The sequence below is a fragment of the Thalassophryne amazonica genome, chromosome 10, assembly GCF_902500255.1.
Source record: "Thalassophryne amazonica chromosome 10, fThaAma1.1, whole genome shotgun sequence".
NCBI lineage: Eukaryota > Metazoa > Chordata > Actinopteri > Batrachoidiformes > Batrachoididae > Thalassophryne > Thalassophryne amazonica.
The window spans coordinates 47,920,788-47,948,595 of NC_047112.1; the positions used below are offsets into that span (position 1 = coordinate 47,920,788).

General features: G+C 44.3%; 1 protein-coding gene and 1 long non-coding RNA gene across 2 annotated transcripts; one reads left to right on the plus strand and one right to left on the minus strand.

The window, feature by feature from the left end:
- Window positions 1-4,945: 4,945 nt before the first annotated feature.
- Window positions 4,946-20,016, minus strand: LOC117518740. The gene is made up of 3 exons (XR_004563060.1): window positions 20,006-20,016; window positions 13,817-13,822; window positions 4,946-5,049 (listed from the first exon to the last, which is right to left on the minus strand). It is a non-coding gene; the product is annotated as an uncharacterized LOC117518740 (long non-coding RNA).
- LOC117518739 (transcription factor HES-1-B-like) lies at window positions 8,578-10,302 on the plus strand. Its single transcript, XM_034179959.1, has 4 exons — window positions 8,578-8,900; window positions 9,069-9,164; window positions 9,272-9,359; window positions 9,447-10,302. Exons 1-4 carry the CDS (start codon window positions 8,793-8,795, stop codon window positions 9,980-9,982), a joined length of 828 nt encoding a protein of 275 aa, XP_034035850.1. The 5' UTR covers window positions 8,578-8,792; the 3' UTR covers window positions 9,983-10,302.
- Window positions 20,017-27,808: the final 7,792 nt, after the last annotated feature.

Here is a 27,808-nt window from a genome sequence, read left to right on the forward strand (position 1 = left end):
ATATGCCCTTTTTTGCAGTTTTAATGGAATTATTTTGCTTTTTTTTCCAGATCCACCACTAATATTGGTGATTTCTTTTCCAGGCAAACCAGTTTTGTGAAAATGACTTCATTCAATTTTATGAAATTGTATAAGCAAACCAACAAAGAGATGTAGCCAAAAGCACAAATTCTTTGACAGAGGCGTTGACCATGCTTCCCATCCATCACGCCGCACACGTATCTCTGGATACACTGCTGTGTGGCGGCCTCTTGGGTAAACACGTATCACCTTCATTGTGATTCTTCAGGGTTTGCTTTGTCACAGCCTCTCAGTGTTTCTGCACACTTTGCTCTCCTCACCAACATGGGCAGGGATATTTAATCTTAAACATGACACGCCTTGAACAAACAAATACACCTTCCCACTCTTGTGGCTCTATTATCCCATGTTGGAACACCTGTGTTTGTCTTCAGTGATCACATGACATTGTATAGAAATACATCACATTTTGGCAAGGTGTCAGTTCAGTTCAATGGATTTATATAGCAACAAATCATAACACGTCACCTCAAAGGACTACAGGAGTACCTCTGTAATGCTTTCTTTTTTCTTTTTTTTTTTTTGAATAGGTAACTCAACAGAGTCTGTGGGATAACCAACTGTTTTGGCCATTCTCTGAAAACGGAACAGAAAGGGCAACAGAACATGCCGTAACTTATAACAGTAAATTGCAACTGAGACAGTCAACTATAACTCATAGTGCACAGTGGTGCGACAGTAATTTAATATGCAATAATAAGGTCTTAAATTGAGCCTTGTTCTTGCTTTCCATGGATATAAATCCAAAAAGCTCACGGTTTGAAGACTTGTCCTTATCTTGGAAACCTTTAGAGGATCTGAGAGGGCTTTCAGTGATAAACCTGCATGTTCATCAATCATGGTCTTGTTTCAACTATGGTGAGATTTTCAACAGGTTCCAAAAATTGCTTATTCCATCATGAAGTTGGATACACTTAAGCCCCTTTCACACTGGGCTTGCATACAGTTGTGTTAAAATGCACATGAGCATGCCGGAAAATTGCGCACATTTGGCTTAGTTCCTGTGTAGGCTGGTGTGTGATGGCACATGGTTGCGTTCCTAGACTTGCTTATAGTAGCGTATAGTTGCTTCAAACCATTTATTAAAAACTCTGGCTTAAATGAATGCAGCTGTCGCACCTTGACAACCAACATATTGCCGACAGGCCCGTTTCCACCGAGTGGTTCAGGTCAGTACTGCATGGTGTGGTGCGGGTCAGAAACAGAGTAATTTAACATTTTTTATTTTTGTCTTGGTGGATCATTTGCATTGTGTACAGAATGCTGATGAGTCTGGCTGTGCAGGCTGAAGAATGCACTGTCTCAGCTGAAACAGAACCTCAGTTCATGTGGACATGCAGCAGGTGATCTGAATGTCACGTCTGTCTGACAAGGTATGTGTGTCGGGCTGGACACACATGCGGTACCAGCCTGACATGCGTGCCCTATGAGCGGCGCGATGTAGGACTATATGACAAGCCAACAGTGCGACAAATATGCCACTTTCAGTCATGTATCAGCAGAAATACAAATGCAAACATAACCTTGGTCCCAGTGATTGACCTTTGGCAAATCTTGACCTTGCTGGACAGTTCCAGAGCCAATCTACATGTGCTGCTAAAAATATGTGCCAAGTTTGGTACGAATCAAAACTTTTTAAACAAACAAGCACATTTTGATTTTTGACCCAATGACCTTGATCCCAGTGACTGACACATGACAAATCTGATATGGCTTGGACAATTCCAGAACCCACCCCATATGTCAGCCACATTTGGCAGACATTAGAGTGAAGAAAAAATTAATCATAATTTTGACCTTTGACCCAATGACCTTTGCCAAAACAAACTCCTTAAGGGTAGTTCTGGAGCTGCCTGTCATCTACATGTCAAGTTTGGTGGAAATCACCCACAGGACCTGGAAGGAGTAAACGAACAAACTGACAGATAAATTCATATTTAGATTTTTGACCCCAATGACCTTGACCTTTGTTTAAAACAATCCCCTTAAGAGCAATTCTGGAATCAGCCTACATACGCACAGCAAATTGTACACTCAGCCAAGCACACGGGAGGAGCAGTGCACAACCAAACAAACCAATTTTTATCAATTACAGTATGATTACTATACGTTGAGGTCAGCAGTGCGCTGTAAAACGATCGAGTATCCCAAACACCCCGCACCTTCGCACAGGGGTGCCACCAGAAATTTTGGGCCCCATGAAAAGAAATCTTCCTGGGCCACCCCCCATATTATTTTGTCACTGTTATATTGTATTAGGGGTCTCTCTGGGCCCCTGTCAGTCATGGGCCCCTAGAATCCTTCTCCTTATTCTCCCCTTTTCGGCAACCCCTGCCTTCACGTACATGTTACTCTCACATTGTCAGTGTCTAATGGAATTTTTGCAGCACGCTGAGGTGCCCAGTCAAAGGGCCGAGTAGTCCTGGGAGCAGTGAAATGAGCAAAGAGGACGAGGGAGATAAAAGAAGAGGAAGGAAGGAGGGGTGATATAAAATAATTTAAAAAGCAGAGAGGGCAGATCAAGGAGTGCAGGACAGGAGGCGGGTCCACAGGTAAAGCCGTGTGTGATTTTAGAGAGTGACTGATGTTCACCCCATAAAAAAACAGTAAAATAATCAGGCTTGTTTGTTTTCCTGTCTGCTCTCCAAACAGTTGTCATCTTTTGCCTTTCATCAGCTGAATAGCTCTACACTTTGCATGAACAAAGCTTTACAACAGAGAACCGTGTTCACTGTGAGCCGGGCTGTTTCCCACAGATTTTTGTGGTACAAGTGTTGACACACAGCAACGGGTAACACTCAGGGGACCGACGGCAGCCAGGTGCACCCGATAAGATGTTTAACTCGCGGGAAAAGGGAGGGCCCGGCGGACCCGGGCCGCTGTGACTCATTTCACTGTCAGAGACCTCTTGCAACATGAGCGTGAGAAAGTCACTGAGGCAGGGAGCATTTCAAAACCTTCACTCTGTCTTGTTCACTTCGGTACGCTTGTTTTGAAGGTCTGTCAGTGCTATTGTGTGGGAAGGAATGACTCAGGTGTGCACCTCGCAACCAATAAGACAGCGACGTGACAGAGGCTGCTTTGTTTCATGTGGAGGATATTGAGGATTACATGCGGTTTGGGCACCTGTACAGACGAGCTCCTGGCTAACAAACTGCAGCGCAAGTGTGTGGTTTCACTCACATTTCCATGTTTCACTTACTCATATTAACAGAACAAATAAGTGGCTTTCTCAAGTTCACATCTGTGGCTCGATTCACATTACTGGCTGAAGTGAAGTGACCTGAATATTATTTTTTTTTCTTTTTTTTTTTAGTTCACATTCACATTTGGAAGTGACCTGCATCTGAACTCACTGTTCTTACCACAGTCACACAGAAATCTGATATGAATCAGATCTAAATCAGATCTAGCACCACATGTGCCTCAAATCAGATTTACAATGTTCACACCACCATCACGAATGTCTTTGAGATCTCACTCACACCCGGACGTTGCCCAAGTTCCCTGCCTGCTCGATTTACTTTTGCTTGTAGCCCCAGTTGTGTTATATCTAATGACAGGCAATGTGACTGCTGTGATTGCAATCACAACAGTCATCTGATGTTTTCTGAGTATTGTGAACGTGCATATAATGGGGTGGGGGGGGTGGGGTAATTTGGCAGCACAGTGTTGCAAGAACAAGGTACCTGGTTCAACACTACACAAGCACCATACTCCGTGTGCATCTGGAGTTCCAACAGGAAGGTCATTCTATGTCAAACATGCAGGTCCATATGTCAGATCTGCTGTGGCAATCCCAAGCAAAAAAGATGTTAATTACATTTGGACCACCTGCATATATAATTAAAGGCATCAGAGGGCTGATGCATACTCTGCTCACTCTACACACTGTGATTTAAATGTACAAGTAAATATATAGTAAGTAATTAAGTAAGTAAGTAATGTTTATTTATATAGCACCTTTCACAGATAAGGGAAGTCACAAAGTGCTTCACAAAGGCACACACAGGTAAAAATTCTGTGATAAATACAATGTACATCACAATAAAATAGCACTAAAACACACACAGTGGTCATAAAACAGCCCTCTCACTACTAAGTTTGAATGCCTGGAGAAACAGATGGGTTTTATGTTTGCTCTTAAAAATATCAACATGTCTGTAATAGTGCTTTTGACTATGTATGATTTCATCGTATGACTTTTGTATGACTTCATTATGAAGTCATTTATACCAACCATCACTCATCTTCAACTGCCTATCAGGGATTGGGTCGCTGGGGTAACAGCTCCAGCAGGGAACCCAGACTTCGCTTTCCTGTGCCACACTGACCACCTCTGATTGGGGGATCCCAAGGTGTTCCCATGCCAGTGTGGAGATATAATCTCTCCACCAAATCCTGGGTCTACCCCAGGGTCTCCTCCCAGATGGAGGTGCCTGGCGCCTCCTCAGGTACATGCCCAGGAGGCATCCTAACCAGATGTCCAAACCATCTGAGCTGGCTCCTATCAATGCAAAGGAACAGCTTCCCATGGATGACTGAGCTTCTCACCTGATCTCTAAGGGAGACATCAGCCACCCTCCTAACGAAGCCCATTTCAGCCGCTTGTACCCGCAATCTAGTTCTTTCGGTCATGACCCAACCCTCATGACCATAGGTGAGAGTAGGAACAAAGATTGACCAGAAGATCGAGAGCTTCACCTTTTGGCTCAGCTCCCTTTTTGTCAAAACAATACAGTAGAGTGAATGCAACACCGCCCCTGCTGGGCCGATTCTCCAGCCACTCTCCCGCTCCATTGTCCCCTCGCTCGTGAACAAGACCCCAAGGTACTTGAACTCCTTCACTTGGGGCAAGACCTCATTCCTTACCTGTAGTAGGCAATCCATTGGTTTCCTGCTGAGAACCATGGCCTCAGATTTGGAGGTGCTGATCCTTATCCCAGCCGCTCCACACTCGGCCGGGAACTGATCCAGTGAGTGTTGAGGGTCACCGGCCGATGAAGCCAACAGGACCACATCATCTGCAAAAAGCAGTGACGAGACTCTGAGACCACCAAACCGGAACCCCCCCCACACCTCAATATCCTGTCCATCAAATCAAATCAAATCAATTTTATTTATATAGCGCCAAATCACAACAAACAGTTGCCCCAAGGCACCTTATATTGTAAGGCAAGGCCATACAATAATTACGGAAAAAACCCCAACGGTCAAAACGACCCCCTGTGAGCAAGCACTTGGCTACAGTGGAAGGAAAACTCCCTTTTAACAGGAAGAAACCTCCAGCAGAACCAGGCTCAGGGAGGGGCAGTCTTCTCCTGGGACTGGTTGGGGCTGAGGGAGAGAACCAAGAAAAAGACATGCTGTGGAGGGGAGCAGAGATCAATCACTAATGATTAAATGCAGAGTGGTGCATACAGAGCAAAAAGAGAAAGAAACACTCAGTGCATCATAGGAACCCCCCCAGCAGTCTAAGTCTATAGCAGCATAACTAAGGGATGGTTCAGGGTCACCTGATCCAGCCCTAACTATAAGCTTTACCAAAAAGGAAAGTTTTAAGCCTAATCTTAAAAGTAGAGAGGGTGTCTGTCTCCCTGATCTGAATTGGGAGCTGGTTCCACAGGAGAGGAGCCTGAAAGCTGAAGGCTCTGCCTCCCATTCTACTCTTACAAACCCTAGGAACTACAAGTAAGCCTGCAGTCTGAGAGCGAAGCGCTCTATTGGGGTGATATGGTACTATGAGGTCCCTAAGATAAGATGGACCTGATTATTCAAAACCTTATAAGTAAGAAGAAGAATTTTAAATTCTATTCTAAAATTAACAGGAAGCCAGTGAAGAGAGGCCAATATGGGTGAGATATGCTCTCTCCTTCTAGTCCCCGTCAGTACTCTAGCTGCAGCATTTTGAATTAACTGAAGGCTTTTCAGGGAACTTTTAGAACAACCTGATAATAATGAATTACAATAGTCCAGCCTAGAGGAAATAATGCATGAATTAGTTTTTCAGCATCACTCTGAGACAAGACCTTTCTAATTTTAGAGATATTGCACAAATGCAAAAAAGTCCATGAATATCACAAACAGGATTGGTGACAGGGCTTAGCCCTGGTGGAGACCAACCCCCACTGGAAACGAGTCCAACTTACTGCCGAGCACCTGAACACAGCTCTCGCTTATATATGCTTTAGATCATGCATCAAGAGTTCTTGGTTGTTGAGCTATACAGAAAAAGTAGGTTTTGAATATTGTTTTCCTTTACCTTTGACTGAACTACCCCCATCTAATCAGCTCTAGATATCTATCCAAGTATTATTCCCACCAGGTTTGAAGGAACTCTGTCAATCTGTTTTTGAGTTGTCTTGTCTACACACACACACACACACACACACACACACACACACACACACACACACACACACACACACACACACACACACACACACACACACACACACACACACGTGAACGTGAATACAGTTAACATGTGAATGTTAATTGTCCAGATGTGAAGGGTACAAAAAAAAATCTGGCAATGAATTTGATTCAGGTCACTTCAACCACAAATGTGAACATAGAGCACAAGTACAAATTAAATAAATGAAATATAACAAAAACGAGAGATTTGTGTACAATTTGGGTCACTTCAGCTGGTAATGTGAACATATTCGCACAGCCTGCAGCTTCAAATGAATTCTCCAGTCTATAATGTGATCCATTTTTGGAAGCTGTCACGTTTGCAGACATAATTTATGGCTGCGTGTTGGACTGGAGCCTCGGAGAGAACCTGAAACCATCCTCTGACGTGAACCTTCGTGCTGCCTATCAAATTCACGATCTTTGCGGCCAGCCGCCGGAGACGCCCCGCAGATCCGGGCGGCAAGCCGGCGAGAGGAGCGCCTTCCCCTGGTCGCCTGCGCGCCACGTGTCGCGGTCTGCGCAACAGCTGGAGGTGTGTGCGCTCAGCTCTGGGCTGGATTTGGGTTTGGGGGGGAGCAGCCCTCTAAAGTGAGTTGATCTGCGTTGTGCGGTCGTTCTTTCTGATGTGTTTGTCAAAGATGCTTTAAACTTGAAACAGGCAGCGCAAGTCCGTGTGAACTTTCCTGCGCAAACACTCTCACAACCTGCAAAATGTTGCGCGATGCACCCCCCCCCCCCGCTCCCCAACCTCAATAAAACTTATATGGCGCAATTCCAGCCTCTCTTTTTATTATTATTTATTGCTCGTCCTCTCTTACTGTGTCTGTGCGACCGCAATAAAGATAAGGAAATGAAATTATGACCTGGAATCTATAAAAACCCTTGACCGCTGTGTGGCGATCACAGGCGGCAGGGAGGACAAGGAGGAGGAGGAGGAGGAGGAGGAGGCAGCAGCGTTCTGATCGTGTGAGCTCTGCGCGCTCACAAATATCTCTGCTCTGGCTCACATTCCGATAAGGAAGCTCGATCCAGCTCTCCTTTGTAGGCGTGGTTTTCCCAGGCTTTTAAAACAGCAGCTGCTATTTACCTTCTCCTCTAATGTAAACCACCGCCTCCTCTCTCTCTCTCTCTCTCTCTCTCTCTCTCCTCTCTCTCTCTCTCTCTCTCTCTCTCTCTCTCTCTCTCTCTCTCTCTCTCTCTCTCACACACACACACACACACACACACACACACACACACACACGCACGCGCCTCCACGCTCCCTGGCCCGCCGGGCTCCCGGCAGCGCGGCAGCCAAACCTCCAACCACCGCGCTCGTAAAACATCCTGGCACGTGCTCCACAGTCACAACACCGACGGATGACAAAACGCCAAAATTGTTTAAGCCCGGAGATGGGGGGGGGGGGGGTGCAGCTGTAAACAACGTGGAAATCGATCGTGGTCGTGGTGTCTCCTCATCTGAGGGAGTTAAATTAAATTATAAAATAAAATGGTTTTTTTGTTGTGAGCCGCTGCGCTGCTTCTCATCTATAATTAACGGTGACGTTTGGTTAAAAATAAAAATTGCATCCTGTGTCTGACGCATGATGAGATGATCAGATATCAAGACCAGTGGTTCCAAAACATGCAACAGTTGTATTTTAGTTTTCCTTTTACTTCGGTTTGACATGAACTTTTATGGCAACAGGCAGAAGATTGGATAAAATGTTGCGATCATCTTAATTTTTTGGAGTTCTGTTTTACATTTATGGGGTTAGTGTCGTTATTGTTATCGGTATTTTATCATAAGCAGCGTCAAAAGTCTCTCCGCCGGCTCTGTTAATATGTAAACGGCGTGATGATTGAAGCCTGAACGCGGTTTCCCCGGCTGGCTGCGCCCTGAACCCGGGCCGCGCGCCATTGGCCGCCAGCTCCAGCGGCCAAACAACCAATGGGAGGGCGCCGACCACGAGCCGTCCTCCCTCGGGCCGCGTGTCCCTCGCCCTGATTGGTGGAAAGTTACTGTGGGAAAGAAAGTTTGGGAAGTTTCACACGAGCCGTTCGCGTGCAGTGTGAGATATAAATACAAGCCACACGCGGAGGGTCCGACAGACAGACGCTGCATCCGCTGCCGATGACTGCTGCTTCTGCGCATCGCTGCACCGGATCTTTAACTTAATATATCTCAGGATTGTGTGTGTGTGTGTGTGAGGAAAGTTTATTTTTCCTTCACTCGCCAACGTTGTTTCCTACACCGGTGGACCCTAATTTACCTTTTTAAAATTGTATTTTTGTGGGATATTTCTAACAAGATGCCTGCAGATATGATGGAAAAAACATCCTCCTCCCCGGTGGCTGCAACCCCGGCGAGCATGAATACAACGCCAGATAAACCCAAGACAGCCTCTGAGCACAGAAAGGTTGGTATTTAAATCTTTCAGCTGGCTGTCATCTAACAAATATCTTACAACGTTTCGCGCTGTGCGTAATTACGCACTGATTCGTTAGACGCACTATGAATTTTCTCTTTTACGCACGAAACAAAAATGACAGTTCTAATTGTTTCTGTTATTTTGATTTGTTTATAGTCATCCAAGCCGATCATGGAGAAGAGGAGACGAGCCAGAATCAATGAGAGCCTGGGGCAACTCAAAACTCTCATCCTGGATGCGCTGAAAAAAGATGTATGTTGAAGCGTTATCTTGGGTCTTTCAATTTTTTAAAGATGCAGTGCATAACTGCTCCAAAAAGTGATCGAATAATCTCTAACCTCGTGTATTCTACTTCTCAGAGCTCCAGACACTCCAAACTGGAGAAGGCGGACATCCTGGAGATGACCGTGAAGCATCTCCGGAACCTGCAGAGGGCTCAGATGACCGGTGAGTGCCATCTCGCGGTACTAATTCGTGTAACCCGTGCGCGTTGTGGGGGATCAATATACTTAACTGTGCCTGTTTTCTCCGCAGCCGTCCTGAACACCGACCCGACAGTTTTGGGAAAATACCGAGCTGGTTTCAGCGAGTGCATGAATGAAGTCACGCGATTCCTGTCTACCTGCGAAGGTGTTAACACGGAGGTCAGGACGCGGCTCCTCGGACACTTGGCCAACTGTATGACGCAGATCAACGCCATGAACTACCCCAGCCAACACCAGCACCAGCTCACCTCCACGGCGGGTCCGACGCACCCCTCCTTCGGCCAGTCCATGGTGCAAATCCCCAGCTCCTCCCCGCAGGTTCTGCCCATGAATGCGGTGTCTTGTAAAGGGAGCTCCTCTCCGGCCAGCTTGCCTTCAGACGCCACCAAAGTGTACGGCGGTTTCCAAATCGTGCCTGCCACAGACGGACAGTTTGCTTTCCTCATACCGAATGCGGCTTTTGCGCCAAACGGCCCCGTTATCCCCGTGTACCCAAACAGTGTCAGCACGCCGGTGCCCGTGCCTGCTGCCGTTTCTCCCGGAGCCCCGTCAGGCAACACGGACTCAGTGTGGCGGCCCTGGTGAGAGGGGCGGATTTTAAAGACGCTTAATAGTTTCCTCCTTGTTCAATATTAGAAAACGTTGCTTTGAATCTTCTTTTTTTCTTATTCTTGCAAATGGAAAGAGTATGCACTATATTTGTACAGCTACCAAGGGAGTAAAGTTCATATTGAAATGAGATTCGTAATGTGGAAGTCCGTTCACTGCATTTTTTTATAAATATATTGTTTGATTGTTTTTTTGTTTGTTTTTTAACTGTGTGATGCCAAAGATATGTTCAATGCTCTTATATGCTGTTCTTCATTTTGGAAGACAAATAAATTTGTAATGATATTAAAACCAGAGCTGCTGCTTGCGGTTTTGATTTGGAGGAAAAAGTCAAAAGCCATCTTCATCATGCGTAAAATTGAAAATAGTTTCGATTTCAGATGTGTTAATGTGCGTCAAAACAGCACTACTATGACTTGTGCACTCTTAATCTGCCACCAGCAAACTTTTAAAGCTTTAAAGGCGGTTTTACAATCATCACAGAGACAAAAGTGAAACTTGGATACTGTCACTGTCACAAAGTATATTTATAATTTAAGGTTTCAACCATACTATAAATATATTTTGTGATAATCCAATAAATAGTTTATAAAAAAAAACACTTTTTGAAGTTTGTGCAAGTTTCACTTTTTCAGTGTGGAGTGGCCTATGATTTGTTTTCTTTGGGAAAATAATTTTCCTAAAACAAATATTAATCCAGAAATTCAAACTTAGTCAATGTCTTTCAAACTTTGAACGCTTAATCAGGAATTAAAAAAAAAAAAAAACGACTTTATATCCAGTAACTGCATTTCTTATTCAACCCTTGCAATTATCAATTTATTGATTATCAAAAGATTTATGTGCGACTGAATCAGAGACAGTAAATGCTGTAAATAATCAGTATTTGGTGATTTGGTGCTGTCAGACTGACAGTGCAATCTGTGGCTCTTTGTTGAAGTCACTTACGCCATCTAGCAACACATGGTTGCATTGCAGTCTGATTTGTTTTTTGGCGGATCAATGAGTGCAGCCTGTATGGCTCCAATTTAAGAAATGTTCATCTCCTCCAGTTTGGAGTTTAAAAAAGAAAAAGAAAACATTTTTGGAGGATATATTTGTGTATAAATAGTCTAAATCAGCTGATCAGGTGAGTCACTGCTGGATGCAGAGCCCAAAGAGCATCCTTTTATGTAAAAGAGGTGCAGTTTGGACCGAATATGACGTCATCCTCCGAGGAATGCAGATAAAGCAGCTCCTCCCATTAAAAATCAGAGATGACTTCTTAACAAGCAGCTAATATAAAGTGATCGAGCCTGTAAAAAGTCATCAACATGTTTTCCTTCTGTTAGGGCAGCGTGTGATGGGGGGGGGGCCTTCAGGTTGTGTCTTTAATCACGGCGGAGGGAGGAAGTGATGCTGCAGAGGGGTCCATAGCAGAAGAACGCGTTAAAGGCACCGCCGCTGAGTCATGTGGTAGCGCTCTGCTGCTCTGCTGAAGTGCGTGTGACCCCTCCAGCTATCTGAGTGTGGCCTTACTTTGAAAGGGGGGGGGGGGTGATTGGGATAGAGGAATGGGGGGGGGGGGGGGGGGGGGGGTTGCAGGTGTTTGCAATTATGCGTGCGCTAAGAGGCACAAAGTGTGGATAAGTGCCATCATTTTGAATTTCCATCACACCTTTTTTTTTGTGCAAAACGGCCACGGCGGCAGTGTGTGTGTGTGTGTGTGTGTGTGTGTGTGTGTGTGTGTGTGTGTGTGTGTGTGGTGGGGGGGGGGCATATATCTGTATGTGATTGAAGCCATGTGCCTCTGTGCGTGCATATGAGTTGTGTTTGTGAAGGGGGAGCTGGGTGAGGACAGGCCTGGCCAAAGGGCACAGTGGGTGAGGTGCAATGAGGAGTTAAGGTGGGTGGTGATGGGGAGGAGGGAGTTCAAGGAAAAAGCCATGTACCACATGGGGTAACGGCGGCGGGACACCTGTGGGCCAGAGCCGGTCTCACACACATATACACAAACAACGTTCCAGCTGTGCTCCGACCAGCGCTGAGCTTCCTGTCGCTCAATACCCCCCCGCCCGCAGGCTGCAGCTGGGTGCGCTTGGATGTCTGGGAGGCACGTGGTGTGACCCGGACAACACCCAGCTGCTGCAGCAGCTTTCCTCTAAGCCCCTCCCACGCCCCCGCTCCCTTTCCTTTCCTCCCTTCCTGCGGCCCCAACACCCTCCGACATCATCGGCGGTCTCTTCCCCCTCTGGAGAACAGCTTTACGAGCCTCTCCAATTACCCAGCGCAGTGGCCGAGCTGCTGGAGTGACCGCACACATGTCACAACACGACCAGGGGGTTAGCTGCCATGCGTGTCCATTAACTTTTCCCACACTCCGCGTGCATGCAGGGAGCAAAAGTGGGGGGGGACCCCTCTGCTTCCTTCTTGGCTCCCTAAGTGCTACCATATGGTTCTCTCTCTCTTTCTTTCATGGTTCTTCTCTCTCTCTCTCCCGGGCTGTCACTGGGCCTGTCTTTGATTGCAGCCCATACAAGCGAGAGCTTTATGATTTAAGTCCAGGGCTTGCTGTACCAAGCCCTGGACTCATTTTGAAGCCAAGCGCCTCTCCCCTCCTCTTCCTTCCATCCCCGTGCACTCCACCCTCCCTCCCCAACCTCCTGCAGTTGCAGGGGAAGGCTGTTTTCTGGCAGGAAATGAATAGCTCCCAGATGAGTGCAGGAACCTGAGAGGTCGTGAGAAAGAGGTGAACCTCCCCCCACCACCTCCACACGCCCCGCCCTCCTCCACAAGCCCGGCCTGCTGCCAGCCGCCGGGGGAATGTGGGAGAGCGCCTCTCTGACACACGCATCAACTCCTCTGCCCTCCACCACACCGCCTGACTGCCTGCCTGCCTGCCTCGGCACCGGGCCCCAAGCCTGGAAATAGACTGATAGACAGGGCAGCAGCCACCGAGCCAGGCAGCACAGCTCGTCAGCCAGCCAGCGGAGCAGCAGCCAGGCAGGGAAAGGGAACAGTTTGGAAGGGGAGCAAAAGCGCAAAGACAGAAGTGTTGAGTCTTTGTAGGAGGAAGCGGATGGGCTCGCGAACAGTCTGGCTCAAAGAAAGTGCAAATAGATGTGTAATCGAAGTTTGGATTCATCTCATTCATGACCTTGCCTGCGTTATACTGTACAGACGCTCACATTTCCTCCTGCTCTCCCTGGAGCCTTACACTCATTCCAGAGCATATCCTCACTCAGACAGGTGTTCTGTGTCAGGAGCGGGGGGGGGGGGGGGGGGGGGGGGGGTCCCTGTCTGCTGATCTCACATTTATTCCTCATCATGTTGACACTGTTATGGTTGGACGTGGTCTGACATTTCTGTACAGCTGTCCAGGTGTATTTCTGGACCTTTTTTTTCCTGTTTTGAGTCATGTTTTAGATTAGGGTCACAATCTGAAATTAACTCATTATAAAGTGAAATCCAGGCCATTAGAGGGAGAATAATTTTAGTTGCCAAGCTTAACAAATGCACACGAGTTTGTGAAGGAAAGTTTTAACAACTAGTATAGTAGAGCATCATGTAGCGGCACGTTCTTATGCCAGAAGTCGTCCACATACCGATGTCACAGCAACACTTCTGACAGTGTGTCAGTGTGCAGATGCAGAAGGTACCCAGTGATACCTGCATGGAGCCGAGTGAGGAGTTGAGCTTTGTCTGGTAATGTTTTCAATTTGGTTTAGCTGCTCTCAGCATCATTGTTATAATTAAGGTGAATATGTGTATATACGTTGTAGTACCAGTTATAAGTTTGGACACACTTTGCATCCCAATGGGAAGCTCCACCCGCCCCTCCCCATTTTTTATTTCTTTTATTTACAGGAATTGTTCCATTCTTGTGCAAGGACAACGTAAAAGTTATATAGGGTTACTTATGATTCCAGAAAGATATGTAATTTTTTTTATTTTAACATTACAGGCTTTGATTTTATCATATAAAATCAAATTAATGATAACATTTCAAAATATCTGTCATGGATAAAGGAAGCAGTATAGGTATGATAAACACAAACAGCCATTTTAAAAAGTATAAAATATATCGGAGTCATGAATGACCCCACTTAGTCATTTTGGTTATTAACATACACTCAAAAAACTGACTCATTAGATGAACTCAATTTGATTATGAGCAGGAGTTCCATCTAATAAATATTTGTAGCCCAAACTCAAATAGAGCACATCCATGTAAGATAATTTAATTTCATTTAGTTGGGGTTGCATATATTTATTAGATGGAAGTCCTGCTCATAATCGAATTGAGTTCATCTAATGAGTCAGTTTTTTGAGTGTAGCTTGGTTCACTAGAGAGTTAATTAGTGAGATATGCTAATGACGTTTAAATAAGATAGAAGCTCCCCAATGAAATATGGGCATCCCCTTGGCCTTGGAATAAGTATAAGTAAAGATATTTTATGCTACTAAACAACACTGACATAAACTGCAATACATGCCAAAAGTTGCGTTAACATCTATATAACAATAAATTTACAGTCTGCATGCATTTGTTTAGATTCTCATGTCTTTAACACATATTTTCTTACTGCTTGTATTTTATACACAAAGCTAAGAAGTTTATTTAATATCAGTGCAAATTGTCTAAAATATAAAAATGTAATTTTTCAAATTGATATTTTGGACCAGGAGTTGGTACTCAATACATCTTGAGCTACAACCAAAAACTGCTTTGCTCACAAGTCCTTGTGAGCAGTTAGTCCACACAGCAGCGTGTCTATGTAACTATTTTAAACTGCATGTGATTGGACCCCAGTGAAAGAGGCCAGACTACTATACACGTACACCAGAAAGCTTTGCTCCCTGGCCGAGTTCCACAAAAGTACTTTGGTATACCGTACAAGGTGACAGAATAAGACTTTGGCAGATCTACAGAGGTTTTTGAATTGTATTATTTTGTTGGTATATTAATTAGTTTTATTCTTAAACCTTGAGGATGCTGGAAGGATTATGTATCCCATGTGGCCTGGGTATGTCCTGGCATCTCCCAAGAAGAACTGCAGGGTGTGGCTAGGCTGAGTGGCATCTGGCTCGCTTACGTACTTAACCTGATGAATGTGATGTGGCTCTAAATAAGCGGTGGAAAATGTGATTTAAACCTGGAGGATTAATACCAGGCATCCCGAATTCACAGACCACATCTACTCTCTGCTGTTACTACTGGAAAGTTCGCAGTCATTTGGGATCTATCTAACATTATATTGTGGACCCTTTTAATGGTTCCATCTCTCTGTGTGACTGCTTTTCTCACACTCTTTCTTTGTCTTGTCTGCAGTTTGTGTAAGGGTCCTATGGTAACCTGTCGGCCCAGTAAACAGGACAAGCTGTCTATACACAAATCCCAGCAGCAAGTGCCCACTTTCCTTGGCTCACCCTGCATGGCAACAAAAACCCTACGAGAGGCTCCCACCACCAGCCCATTCAAATGTCAGCCACCTCGTTTGAAGTTGCAGACTCCTATGTAAATTCATGGTGTTTCTCACCAATTCCAACCTCTCACACACTTAAAAAACAAGAACTCCATCAAAGGTCAACCTTTTGCTTTTCTTTTAGAGTCTCTGGCCTTTATGGGACATTTTCTTTTTAAATCCATATAGCCCATCCTGCTTGGTTTAGTTGTTAAACATGTTGTTGAGTGGATGTTTTTAGGGCATTGTGACTTGAGCCAAGCAGGACGTGGCAACCATATGTAGCTGTCAATTATAAAGTTGGCTCATTCCCTAAATCTGGGCAGAGACAACGATGACCCAATCACACTGTGTCTTTGTGTGACCTGTCCTCCAGCCACTCTGGAACTCAAGGTCAATCAAGTGGGAGGATTCCTCCCTTCTCCCCAAGAGAGGATCGGCACAAACAAACAGGCAAAGAAGTTCCCACAACACCAGGATCCAAACAACTGCCAACAATGACAGTTTTTGGTTTTGATCTCACTCAGAAGTTCTTCATGAAGAGCTTCTGTACCTTTCTCTTTCTTACTTCAAAGCCAAATTCCCTGACAATGGGTTCAGGGCAGCCAAGGCTGTTTGCCAAGAAAGCAAAAGAAAAACCTTGTGAGAAAAAAAACAGTCATAACAGACTATCATCCAACTAATATTTTCTTGTTCTATTTTAAACTTGTAGGGAACATAGACTTACGTCAGCAGTGACAGGCAAGTCTGCAGGAGCTCTTGATTACGAGCTCAAAATACATATGGGAGGAGCTTAGAGAGTCATAAGGTTGCTGGGCAGAAGGGTACAGCAATGATGTACCTTCACGTGCTTCCAGTTTTACAGTATGCTATTGATACCTAGATACTAAACAGTGACCCAAGATCAGATATCCTTGGCCATGAAATGTCTCTGGGAACCCTCGGGTAGTACAAAAATGGCTTTTTGTCAAATGCATGGTTGGGAACATTTATCTATGTTTGGGTTACAGTTAAGGTTAAGTTTATTAAGGTTGATGTGAAAGGGGTACCAAAATTGTCATGTATTGATTGTTCGGTCACGACAAGGGCTTTGTGTTAAAATGTGACAGGTTTGATGTGAGAATGTGGATTGTCGTTACTGAGAACCCCAGCAACTGAATGAAGCTGAAGCGGATACATTGTTGTAGTGAGATAAGAATGGACCCCAAAGGTGTTTGGGTGGTTGCCAGTTGAGACCAAAAGCAGCTCTGTGAGGTAACATTCCCAAACCTGATCTACTTGAGGATCTATCTTAGAGTACTTGTCTTACTTGAGGATAGATCTTACGTGAGGATCTATAAAACAGACGTCTCTACTTGCTAGTGGTTATAGGTGTTACATTAGCCTCTGTAGATACCACATTAGGATTAATGATATTCCCGCCATCCTCTTGCTAAACTTTGGCTGCCACCAGATTCTTCTATTTTCTTATTTTTTGCTATTTTGTTTGTAGTTATTGCATGGACACTCAGAAGGTCTGACCATGGTTGTGGGTTACTTCAACTTGTTTTGCTTTCTTTTTTAATTAATATGTTCTGGTCATTGTGATGTTCTTATTTAAAAAATATGGCAACATAATTTTTATTGTAAAGCCCTATTCCATGTTTGCCTAATTAATCAGTCATATACACATTAAATTCTACCACGTCATCTACACCAGTGCTGATTTTAACTTGGCTAAATTCATTATATTGTCATTGATAGAAAATGTCACAGATAGCCCAGAACAATCACTGCCAAGATGTCTTATTTGAGAAATGGCTTTCATTTTTGTGGGTCCTCGGCCTTGAGAGATGCCTGGAAAGAACTTATGGAATCATGAAATCACTGGACAGAGGTGGTTGTTGATGCCAGTATGTTTGCAGAAGAACAAAGGTCTAAGTCTTTAGGGTCCTGGTTCTTCCTGCCTTACTGCATGATTGTGAGACGTGGCCTAAAGCTGCGTTTACACATAACGACGACTAGTCACGAATGCCACGAAGTACACATTCTTGGCCACTGATCACGAATGTGATGATTCGGGGCAGAGGCGTCAGGAGTACTCAGGAACTGCTGCAACCTGTTACCACATGTTACGATTAATGGCACATGTTGCTGGAGAATTATCAGGAACATTACGCACGGTCAAGAATAGTGTTCCGCGTTGTTGCGCGCTGTTGCGCGCTAACAGCGCATCGTTAAGTTCTGTCACGTTGTGAACGAGATGAATTGTCTCCACACACACACACCCATATTCATCCAGATCGCTCCAGTTTTTCCGAAGAACTTTGTGACTGCATGTGTATTTGGTCTCAGTGCCATGGAGTGGCGCAGAGAGGAGGAGGAGGAGACGGACAGAGCCAGATGCGTGGTTTCATGCGGCTCTCGTCTCGCGCATTTTCCCAAACATCAGGCACATGCAGCAGGTTGAACATCTGCAGGAGCGCGCTGAGGAGCACTGAAATGAGACTTTTAGCCGACTTGGTGTCAGCAATCAAACTGAATGTGGTGCAGCAGGGTTTAATTGTGCGCGCGCTTCTTCCTCTGCCGGACTGGAGGAGGTGCAGAGATGTCTGGCTGCACGTGAGTCTCCTCTCGCTCCTCTGGTTCCTCTGACTCAGACTCGTTCTCCCGCTCATTAATAGCAGGTGGAACACCTGCAGGAGCGTCCTGAGGAGCTTCAGCAGGAACTGTGGAACGACACTTGGCTGACTTCGCGTCACTGTTCCTCTTTGGCATCCTGCATCAAACTGAACGCTGTGGAGCCGAGTTTAATTGTGCGCACGTGACAGAAAACCGATTCGTCGTGCGCGCAGTGAAATGTGACGCCGTGTTACAAGTCGTGTCAAAACTTGACAGTTTCCGTGTCACTTCGTTATAACGTGTGACAGTTTGGGCTCCAAGAACCATCACAGGAACCACTACGAACGTTGTCACGTTCTATTAAGGATCAATACTCATCAAGACGGATCAATACGCTCAGTTGCGACCTCCACGACGTGAGACGAAATGAGGGTGGTGTGTGACATTCGTGGAAGATTTTTTGACAGACAAAAACATGCTCCACGAATATCAAGAATATCACGCACCAACACGCACTATTAAGAAACCTATTCAGATGCGTTAAGTCACGTTAAGAATGTCAGGAATGTGTCACGAATGACAGAAAAATGACATTCGTAGCGTCTTGCTCATGTGTAAATGCACCATTAGGCAATGACTGGATGTCTTTGGTACAAGGTCTCTTTAGAAGATCCTTGGGTGCCACTACAATGGCTTTGTGTCAACTGTAGTTATTTAGTGTGACTCACATGAGACAAACCATTTGCATTGTGATGGAGCACATTCTGGACCACGAGACACATTTCTCTGGGTAAGGTCCAGTACAAGGGTTCTAGCCACAGTGGGTGGCGCCGGGCGGTCCGCCCAATACTGCAAATTTCCGCCCAGCTCTTGGGTTCAAATTGGCTGTGCCCCCCAGTACAGAATTTCTGAAAAATGAACTGAAATGTTTCTGAAAATGTACCAATTCGATCATATTTCAAGCTTATAGTGTCATAGTTTTGCAATTTTCAACCAATAATTAAAGTAATAAGAAATATATTTCTAATTTTCTACGTATCAAATTGCAAACAGTAGAGATCAGAGAGTCAGCGCTTTCTGTGGCCACAGAGCTGTGAACGGCCGCAGATGGAAACAGCGTCTCTGCTGCGCTCTGAGCTGGAAAAGAAAAAAAACACCATGAAAGTCCTCCAGAGGTCCTTCTGTATCTGTATCTGAAGATACATTCAGAAAGAGAGGGGGGGCATTGCATCAGTGAAAGGAAAGGGAAACTGATTCAGAAAGTTTTTCATTTAAAACAGCAGGTTTGACAATTAGGTGTATATTATATTATATTGTTTAAAAATAAAAAGTAATGCAATCCCACTCAAATTGTTGGGAAAAAACAAACAAATAAAACTTGTCAGGGTGACAGAAAAACTGCCTGCTTCACTGGATTAAAAACTACTGTGTGTCATTTTTGAAGAGAGTAAATACTATGTCCATTAAATATTAATGTGTTTGTAATATTTTCAATGTTATTTAATTTATTAACTTAGACTTTAACAGAAATATGCAAAAAAGAACTTTGATCTTACAAATATTACAACATAAATATATTTTTTTTATTATTATTATTGTGTTCAATACGTCCAAAACCACCCAAAATTAATTCAATTAAGGCTTGCCAAGAATGTTTTAGTGGTATAAAACCCTATAGCTTTGGGGGGCTGTGGAAGCTATGAGTCGCGATCACATAATTTACCCGGCACTAAAATGGTCCTAGCTAGAACCCTGTCCAGTATGTACGTAGGTGGCTCAGTGTTCAGAATCCTAGCAACTGAAAAAGGCCAAGGAAATGCCTAGGGTTCATTGGGTTTCAGAAGATAGATGTTTACTTTCAAAGGTGGAGATGGACTGGTTGTCTGCCTGGGTGGGTGCCATCCAGAACCCAAGGGAGTTGTGCAGTGTGGTGGAATTTAGCAATTCATGGCACCAGCGCATGCTCGGAGACCCGACCTGACCACAACAGCAGAAAAATAGTTTCAGTTGTATTTTACATGTTTATGGCATTTTCTGTGAGACTTCTGTAGTTTTTGGACTGGTGGTGAGCTTTGCTTTTGCATACATACACAACACTGTAGATGCTGGATTTTGCTTTATTCCCGTGTGTTTAGGCTGTTGAAATGATTTAGTGTTGCTATTCACCTGCTGCTGGCTCTCATAAGTTCTGAGTTTTCTCTACTCGATGCGTCTTCATGCTTATTTGCATCTGACTTAAACCTCGTTCATTTTATCTTACAGCTGCATTGGTATTTGTGTGCACTTTGTGGCTCTGTGCACATAGTTTGAAAGAAGAGATTGATTATTGTGTCCCTCAGAGACGTGTGAGATGCAGCAGGAGAGCGACGCACATCCCGGACACACTAAACACATGCCGCGTTTCGCTGTGTGATCTACAGGCTCTGCCCTCGCGTGGCTGGCTTTATTTTTCTACTTTTAACAGCCCCTCCTCAGAGGTTTGAGCCTCTCTAAGATCAAGGGAAAGAGAAACCAGATGTGTCGACTTTTGAATATATTAAACAGGCCTGGATGTCCAGCTTTTCTTAAATTTTTTTTAAACCTGGTAGAGTCAAGTAGTTTAAAGTCAGTGAACCGACACAGTGCTGTTATAAAATCATGATGCTGATGGTGTTAATGATGTCATGGGAAGGCAATGGTCAGGATTCTCAGCACAAAATCCACATCAAACCAGAATATCACTAAAGTCCTTAGGCAAGACCCTTAATCCCCATTTTGCTCCCAGTTTGCTGCAACCTGACATCAGCGTGTGAATGTGAGGCAATCATCAAATAAAAAATAAACTAAAATCAGAATTCTTGATATTAAAAATGATGCCCTTTATACTCAGTGAAAACTAATGTTTAACAACACAACATAAATGTAATATGAAAAAATATAAAAGCCAAAACAATGGTATGCATAAGTACAAACACCTTGTATAAGAATTAAATCATCACTTTTACAGTTAGGTTACTTTTGACAAATTTGGATGGATACATGAACAATTCCAAGTCACTGAGTATGCATCAGTCTTTAAGGAATGGGACTGTGTGATAAATCTGTCTGGAGGAGTCAGTTCTCAAAAATTGTGTGACTGTGCAAGAAGGACACTAGTGAGGGAAGCCACAAAGACACCCATGACAACAGATACATAGGCGTCTGTGGTGGTGGACGGAGAAACAACTGGACAAACCCCAGTCTGTGGTGTCACCACTCACAGCTTTATTTACAATTGATCATGTGAGTTTCAAGGCCATGTGCACAGATACGTAGGATAAGCAGGGAGGGATCAGCAGAGAAACTGATGGATAATGTCTTGACTGTCCAAACAGGTTTCATTTATTTATTTATTGTCTGATTTGCTACCTTGCATCTCAGTGGTGTCTTATTTGTCAACTCAACAATGGCAATCACTGCGGCTACCATCCGGACAACGTTGCTGTGAATGGTCATATTTATTGCAATGCCAACCAAGCTATCAATCACCAGGTAATTTGTTTACTTCAGTGAGGTGAGGAATGGTAGTTTTGTATTTGGTTTAGTGTGTATGAAAAGTAGGGTGTTGTTTTTTCTCCCCCAATGTCTCTAATGATAATAATAATAATAATAATAATAATAATAATAATAATAATAATTATTATTATTATTATTATTATTATTATTATTATCACACACACACACATATACATACATACACACACACACACACACACACACACACATATATATATATATATATATATATATATATATATATATATATATATATATATATATATATATATATATACACACACACACACACACACACACACACACACCTTATATACTCCATTAAACATTAAATGCCCCGGGGGCCTGCAATTTTTGTGAAGCGAGCTTTTACTGATGATCGGCCTTACGGTACGTATGGACATATGTACTACATGCAAGAGAAGCAGTACAGACTCAAATGTTTTTCTGCATGCAGTAGCTGCTACACAATTACATAAAATGTCTCTGCACAAATGTTGCCACTCAGCAGTGTTCAAGCTAAAAGTCGTGAAAGAAGCAGAAGAGAAGGGGTGCCGTGCTGCTCAGATTTTCTAGCCAATATGAAATGCGCCCAGGAGTGGTGTAGGAACAAGGATAAGCTTGTAACCCTGGCCAAAACAGCAAAACATCTGCCTGGTGGGAGGAGGAAAGTGCGTTATCAGGACATTGAAGAGGAGCTGATAAAATTGGTCCAGAAAAGGAGAACGGCAAGCAGTCGCATGAGAGGAAAGGATCTGAAATACAATTAAGGAACTGAAGCTGCATAAGCAACATGGAAACCAGAACAGACTTGATGAGATTTTGTGGCAATGAGGTAGGACTATTTCATTTTCATTTTACTTTTTTCTTTCGGGAATTCACAATTTCACTACATGCAATGTGCTGAAAAAAGTCAAGGGAGGGGCTTTTATGGTGTAAATACTGTGTGTGTGTGTGTGTGTGTGTGTGTGTGTGTGTGTGTGTGTGTGTGTGTGTGTGTGTGTGTGTGTGTGTGTGTGTGTGTAAATGCTGACACACTTGCATGAAATCATACAGATTGCCCAAATAGATATTTCCACAGCTGTCATTATAATCAGTCACTGAGCTGCTGCAATCCTTATGGCAAATGCTTGAACTTATTTTTATGTCTTTGTAATGGCATTACATTTCCTCAGAAATTCAGTGTATCAATTTAACATTAATGCTTTATACTTTCAATCAAAATCTAAAAAGCAGAAAAGAAATTGTTACAAGCTAAAGTTTAAAAATAAATCAGTAAAACACGAAAAACTGTGGTTAACTTAGGAATTCTCTTAAACAAGGCTTTTTATGAGATAAAACACCACCAGTTTGTCAAGAAAAAGTCAAGGTCATGTAAGTCAGTAGGATAAGTGTAAGGTGCATGTAAGTTACATATAAATCAGTAGGATGATGATGCTACCACAGTTTGTGGACAAATGTGTCACAGTCTAGAGGGAAAGCCTGTCAGGGGCAGGATCTGCAGAAGGATCAGCACCACGGACAGCGCTTGGCACACAAATAAATGGGAGAAGGAAGTGAGGTGATGGAATCCACACATACAGGACCCTGCTATACTGATCATCTATAACATAGCCTAACACACATACAGCAACTGCATTTGGGGGTGTGTCCAGCTTCACTTTATTTTCATGACTTATAATATGATCTTGAATCCAGACACAAAGTGCAAAGGGCTGGTATTTAGTCTCTTTCATTAATCATGGGGGTGTTCTGGGAGTTACACCAATCAGATCATCTGCCATTATATTGCAGTCATGTGCACTTGAAGATGATGTGTTGCTGTTTAGATGGTGTATCAGTAGGCGGCAGAAGTGAGAGGTTTTCTGGAGAGGGAACACATCGGGATACAAAGCATCAAAATGCTCAGTAGATTGTTACAGGAGTACCAGCCCCCTGCTACTGTGTGTGTGTGTGTGTGTGTGTGTGTGTGTGTGTGTGTGTGTGTGTGTGTGTGTGTGTGTGTGTGTGTGTGTGTGTGTGTGTGTGTGTGTGTGTGTGTGTGTGTGTGTGTGTGTGTGTGTTTTTCTTATTTGTGATGACTGTTACCAACTACCAGGTTTACTACTGTACGAGAACACCTCCCTCCATTGGGGTAATAATGGCCAAAGTATAGTTGGGGCAGAATTGGGCTTTTTAGACAAATCATTTTTTTTCTGATATCATGAAGAGAAAGTGAACATATTATAACTGGAGAAATGTGTGTCTATTTGTTGCCCTACTCCTTCCAGGCCTTTTTGTGGATAACCATTAAACTTGGGATGTGTATGAAGAGTGACCCCAGTATTGTTACTGAAAAGTTACAGTATTGTTTTGACAAAGGTCAAGGTCACTGGCATCAGAGGTAAAAAGTTTGGCTTGTCTGTGATTGGAGGAAGCAGGTATAGAAAATGAATGAATGAATGTTGTCATCTCCCCCCCATCCCATGTCATTTGGCTGATTTCTACCAAAGTTGATATGTGGATGATAGTCAGTCCCAGAATTGCAGTGAAATGGTTTGTTTTGGCAAAAGCAAGGTCAGTGGGTCAATTTTTCTCACTCCAATTTCCACCAAACATGGCACATATATCTAGGATATCTGAAATACCCCAGGTGAGATCAAATTTGCCCAAAGACAATCACTGGGGTCCATTTCATTAAGATCAAGGTCATATTTTAAGTTTTTCATAGAGGTGGATTCTGTAACTGCCCAACTCAGTTAATTTTGGTTTTCAAATATGTCAGTCATTGGGGTTTGGTTCATATCTGCCTGTCTGTTTGTTGTGTCTACACTCAGGTCCTTTTGCTGAGTTCTACCCACTGTTGCATTCATGTACTGTTGGAAATTACAGCCTGTTGTGTTATGTGTCGGACGCAGCTCGGAGAACCGACCAGCGTTTGAAGGACCCAGTATGAAATAAGCAGAGCACGGTACAAAGGCTAACTGAATTTAATACATAACAGTGATAATATAATAACAAAAAGGTGCGGCCTGGCGTGGTGCGCTCCCAGCAGCGCTAACGGTCCGGAGCCAGAAGCTGTTTCGGACCCAAGGACCCCGCCGACACCCCCCAGGTGGCCGCAACAACCGAGTCTGTGAAAGAAGGAACCATTATGTGAGTCCACACTCTACACACAGAACACTTAAAGGTGTACAAACAGCAAACACTTCCTGGCTTGATTACTGATCAGCTTCCCAACCTGCAGGCATGGAACATCCAGTTCACAAAACTCCACTGCAGTGGAAGCTGATACATGACTAACAAACAGCTCAATACAATAAGGTGTGAGGGACACCACATTTACTGACTGTATAACTGTTAGTCACAAAATCTAACGTACCTCAGGAAGTGCGCTGACGAGCGTGAAACCTCACCCCCTCCTCTTTCACAGACTGTGCATCAAACCTGGACGTTCTCAGCATCCGCTGCTGATGAGATGGCTCCCGAGACGACGATCTCACCCGTCTGGTCACAAGGTCGAGTCTCTGGCAAATACACACTGTGCACTCCAGTCTTAAATGCCAACATGTTCCAATCCATCCAGATGCACCACAGCTGTGAGTCCTGACGAGTCGCAGGTGATCAGGGTGAGGTCCTGACAGCCTCAGCAACACAGCCACTCAGTCCCAAACGCACGCCACCTGGGAGGAAAACCAAAAGACAGAAACCAACCGGCAGCCAGGCCCCCCCAGCCATATAACACTGTTGGCTTGGATTTTTTACGTGGGTGAGGTTTCTGCTTCACTGGGCTCAGGCACCTAATATAGGCCAGAATTAATCTTGTGTGTGGATACAATGATTTTTTTTAACCAAAAATAATAATAATAATAAAAAAAAAACACGCTTCTGCCACAAGCAACTGCTGAGTTTGAAACAACTAAAAAGTCCTGTCATTTCTGACAGTACCTGAACACAGCAGCGTTGTGCGCTAAGTTCACATGGACTGATCAGTTTACTGCTCTAATGATACATTCAATCATCTTTACACTTGTATTTATTACCCCTTTTGACAATTTTGTGTTATAAATCAATATATATGGCGTAACGTGATACAATTGATACAGCAGCCACCACAGCACACAAGCAGGTTTTTTCAGGCCTCCTGCACACTCCTGCAATGTTTTCAGCTCCTGCGCATCCTCCGCCTTTCAGTCCAGCCCTTTCTGAAACAGTCTTCTGCCTGAAATTAAAGAATTTCTGAAACATTCAAACCATGCTGAATATGCACAGCTTTTGGATTTGAAAGCAAGTTTAAAAACAAATTACATGTGCTATCAAGCAAGTTGCAACAGTGTGACCTACAGAACTTTCCACACATGGACACAGAACTTAAGCACCAGGACAAAGACCGTGGAGCCTAAGAGTGCACGTTATGATGATCACGTGCAGAGCATCTTGTCAGAATTTATCAGGCGCTTTACTAACTCTGCATCCAAAGAGCCTGTTGTCAGTTTTCTCTGGTTTCCATTTGGGGAAAATGTAGATGTGGACTGTATATCATCCAAGTGGCATCACTCTTCAACCTGGATCCTCACACACTGAAAAATGACATTGAGCTCAAATTCAGAGCAACACCTGACATGAATGTCCAAATCTGGAATCTAATGCAGACAGAGAGTGCATGAGTGCCTGTTTACGGCTGCACTCAGCTCCTAATGTCCGGATCATAACAGACCAGCTTCCTCTTCTCGGGGCCAGAAGTCCCACTAAGGTAGGGAACAACTTTTCCAACTTGAGACCAGTCCTAGGCCTACTTGTGCTTATTCTTTTCCACCATCCACATTTACTTCGATGATGCATTATTATTGTTAAAACCTGCCAGAAAATTGTGTTATTATATTGGTGCACAATATACTGAAGCTACGCTGTGGCGTTCCATATGGCTTGGTAGATCATGATGCATTGTCAACTTTAAAAGTAGATCTTGGTTCAAAAAAGGTTGGGCACCCCTGCTTTACTGTGTTCATGCCCAATTGTACAATTTCCTAGTAAAAGGAAATTTGTGCAGTTTTGAAGAAAATGTTGTGTGGCTGGGGGGGCCTGGCTGCCTTTTTGTTTGTCTTTTGTCCTGTCTTTTGTTTTTCCTTCCAGGTGGCTTGCATTTGGGACTGAGTGGCTGTGTAGCTGAGTTTATCAGGACCTCACCCTGATCACCTGAGGCTGATCACCTGCGGCTCGTCAGGACTCACAGCTGTGGTGCATCTACAATGGATTGGAACTTGGTGGCATTTAAGACTGGAGTACACAGTGTGTATTTGCCAGAGACTCGACCTTGTGACCAGACGGGTGAGATCGTCATCTCGGGAGCCATCTCATCATCAGTGGATGCAGAGAACGTCCAGGTTTGATGCATGGTCTGTGAAAGAGGAGAGGGTGAGGTCTCACGCTCGTCAGCACACTTCCTGAGGTACGTTAGATTTTGTGACTAACATTTATACAGTCAGTAAATGTGGTGTCCCTCACACCTTATTATATTGAGCTGTGTGTTGGTCGTTTAAATCAGCTTCCACTGCAGTGGAGTTTTGTGAACTGGATGTTCCGTGCCTGCAGGGTGGGAGGCTGATTAGTGATTAAGCCAGGAAGTGTTTGCTGTTTGTACACCTTTGAGTGGTCTCTCTGTGTGTTGAGTGTGGACTCACATAATGATTCCTTCTTTCACATACTCGGTTTGTCGCGGCCACCTGGGGGGTGTCGGTGGGGTCCTTGGGTCCGAACCAGTTCTGGCTCCGGACCGTTAGCGCTGCTGGGAGCGCACCGCAATCCACCACGCCAGACCGCGCACTTTTATATTTTTTCACAGCACTGTTATGTTCATTCAACTCTGTTATCCTTTGTACCGTGCTCTGCTTATTTTATACTGGGTCCTTCAAACGCTGGTCGGTTCTCCGGGCTGCGTCCGACACATAACAGTAGTCTCTGGCCAAACATCGCAGACCCAGCGGTAGCAGAGACGGTAACGCGCCGGGAAGGCGGCAGCAGACGTTCAGAAGTTATCCGGATCAGTTGCGGGTGCTCTCCGCCCGGATGGTGCGCGTTGGAGAACCCATTACTGAATACTGATTTGAGCGCTCATGCAGCCGTGTTCCTGTGTTTGTGCCTTATCCGTGGGTCGTGGAGTGTGACTGGCGACGGCTTCGCGTCGCACTTCGACCGGATAAGAAGTTTGAACGGGAGCTGCAGGAGTGGGTCTGTAATGGGTGAA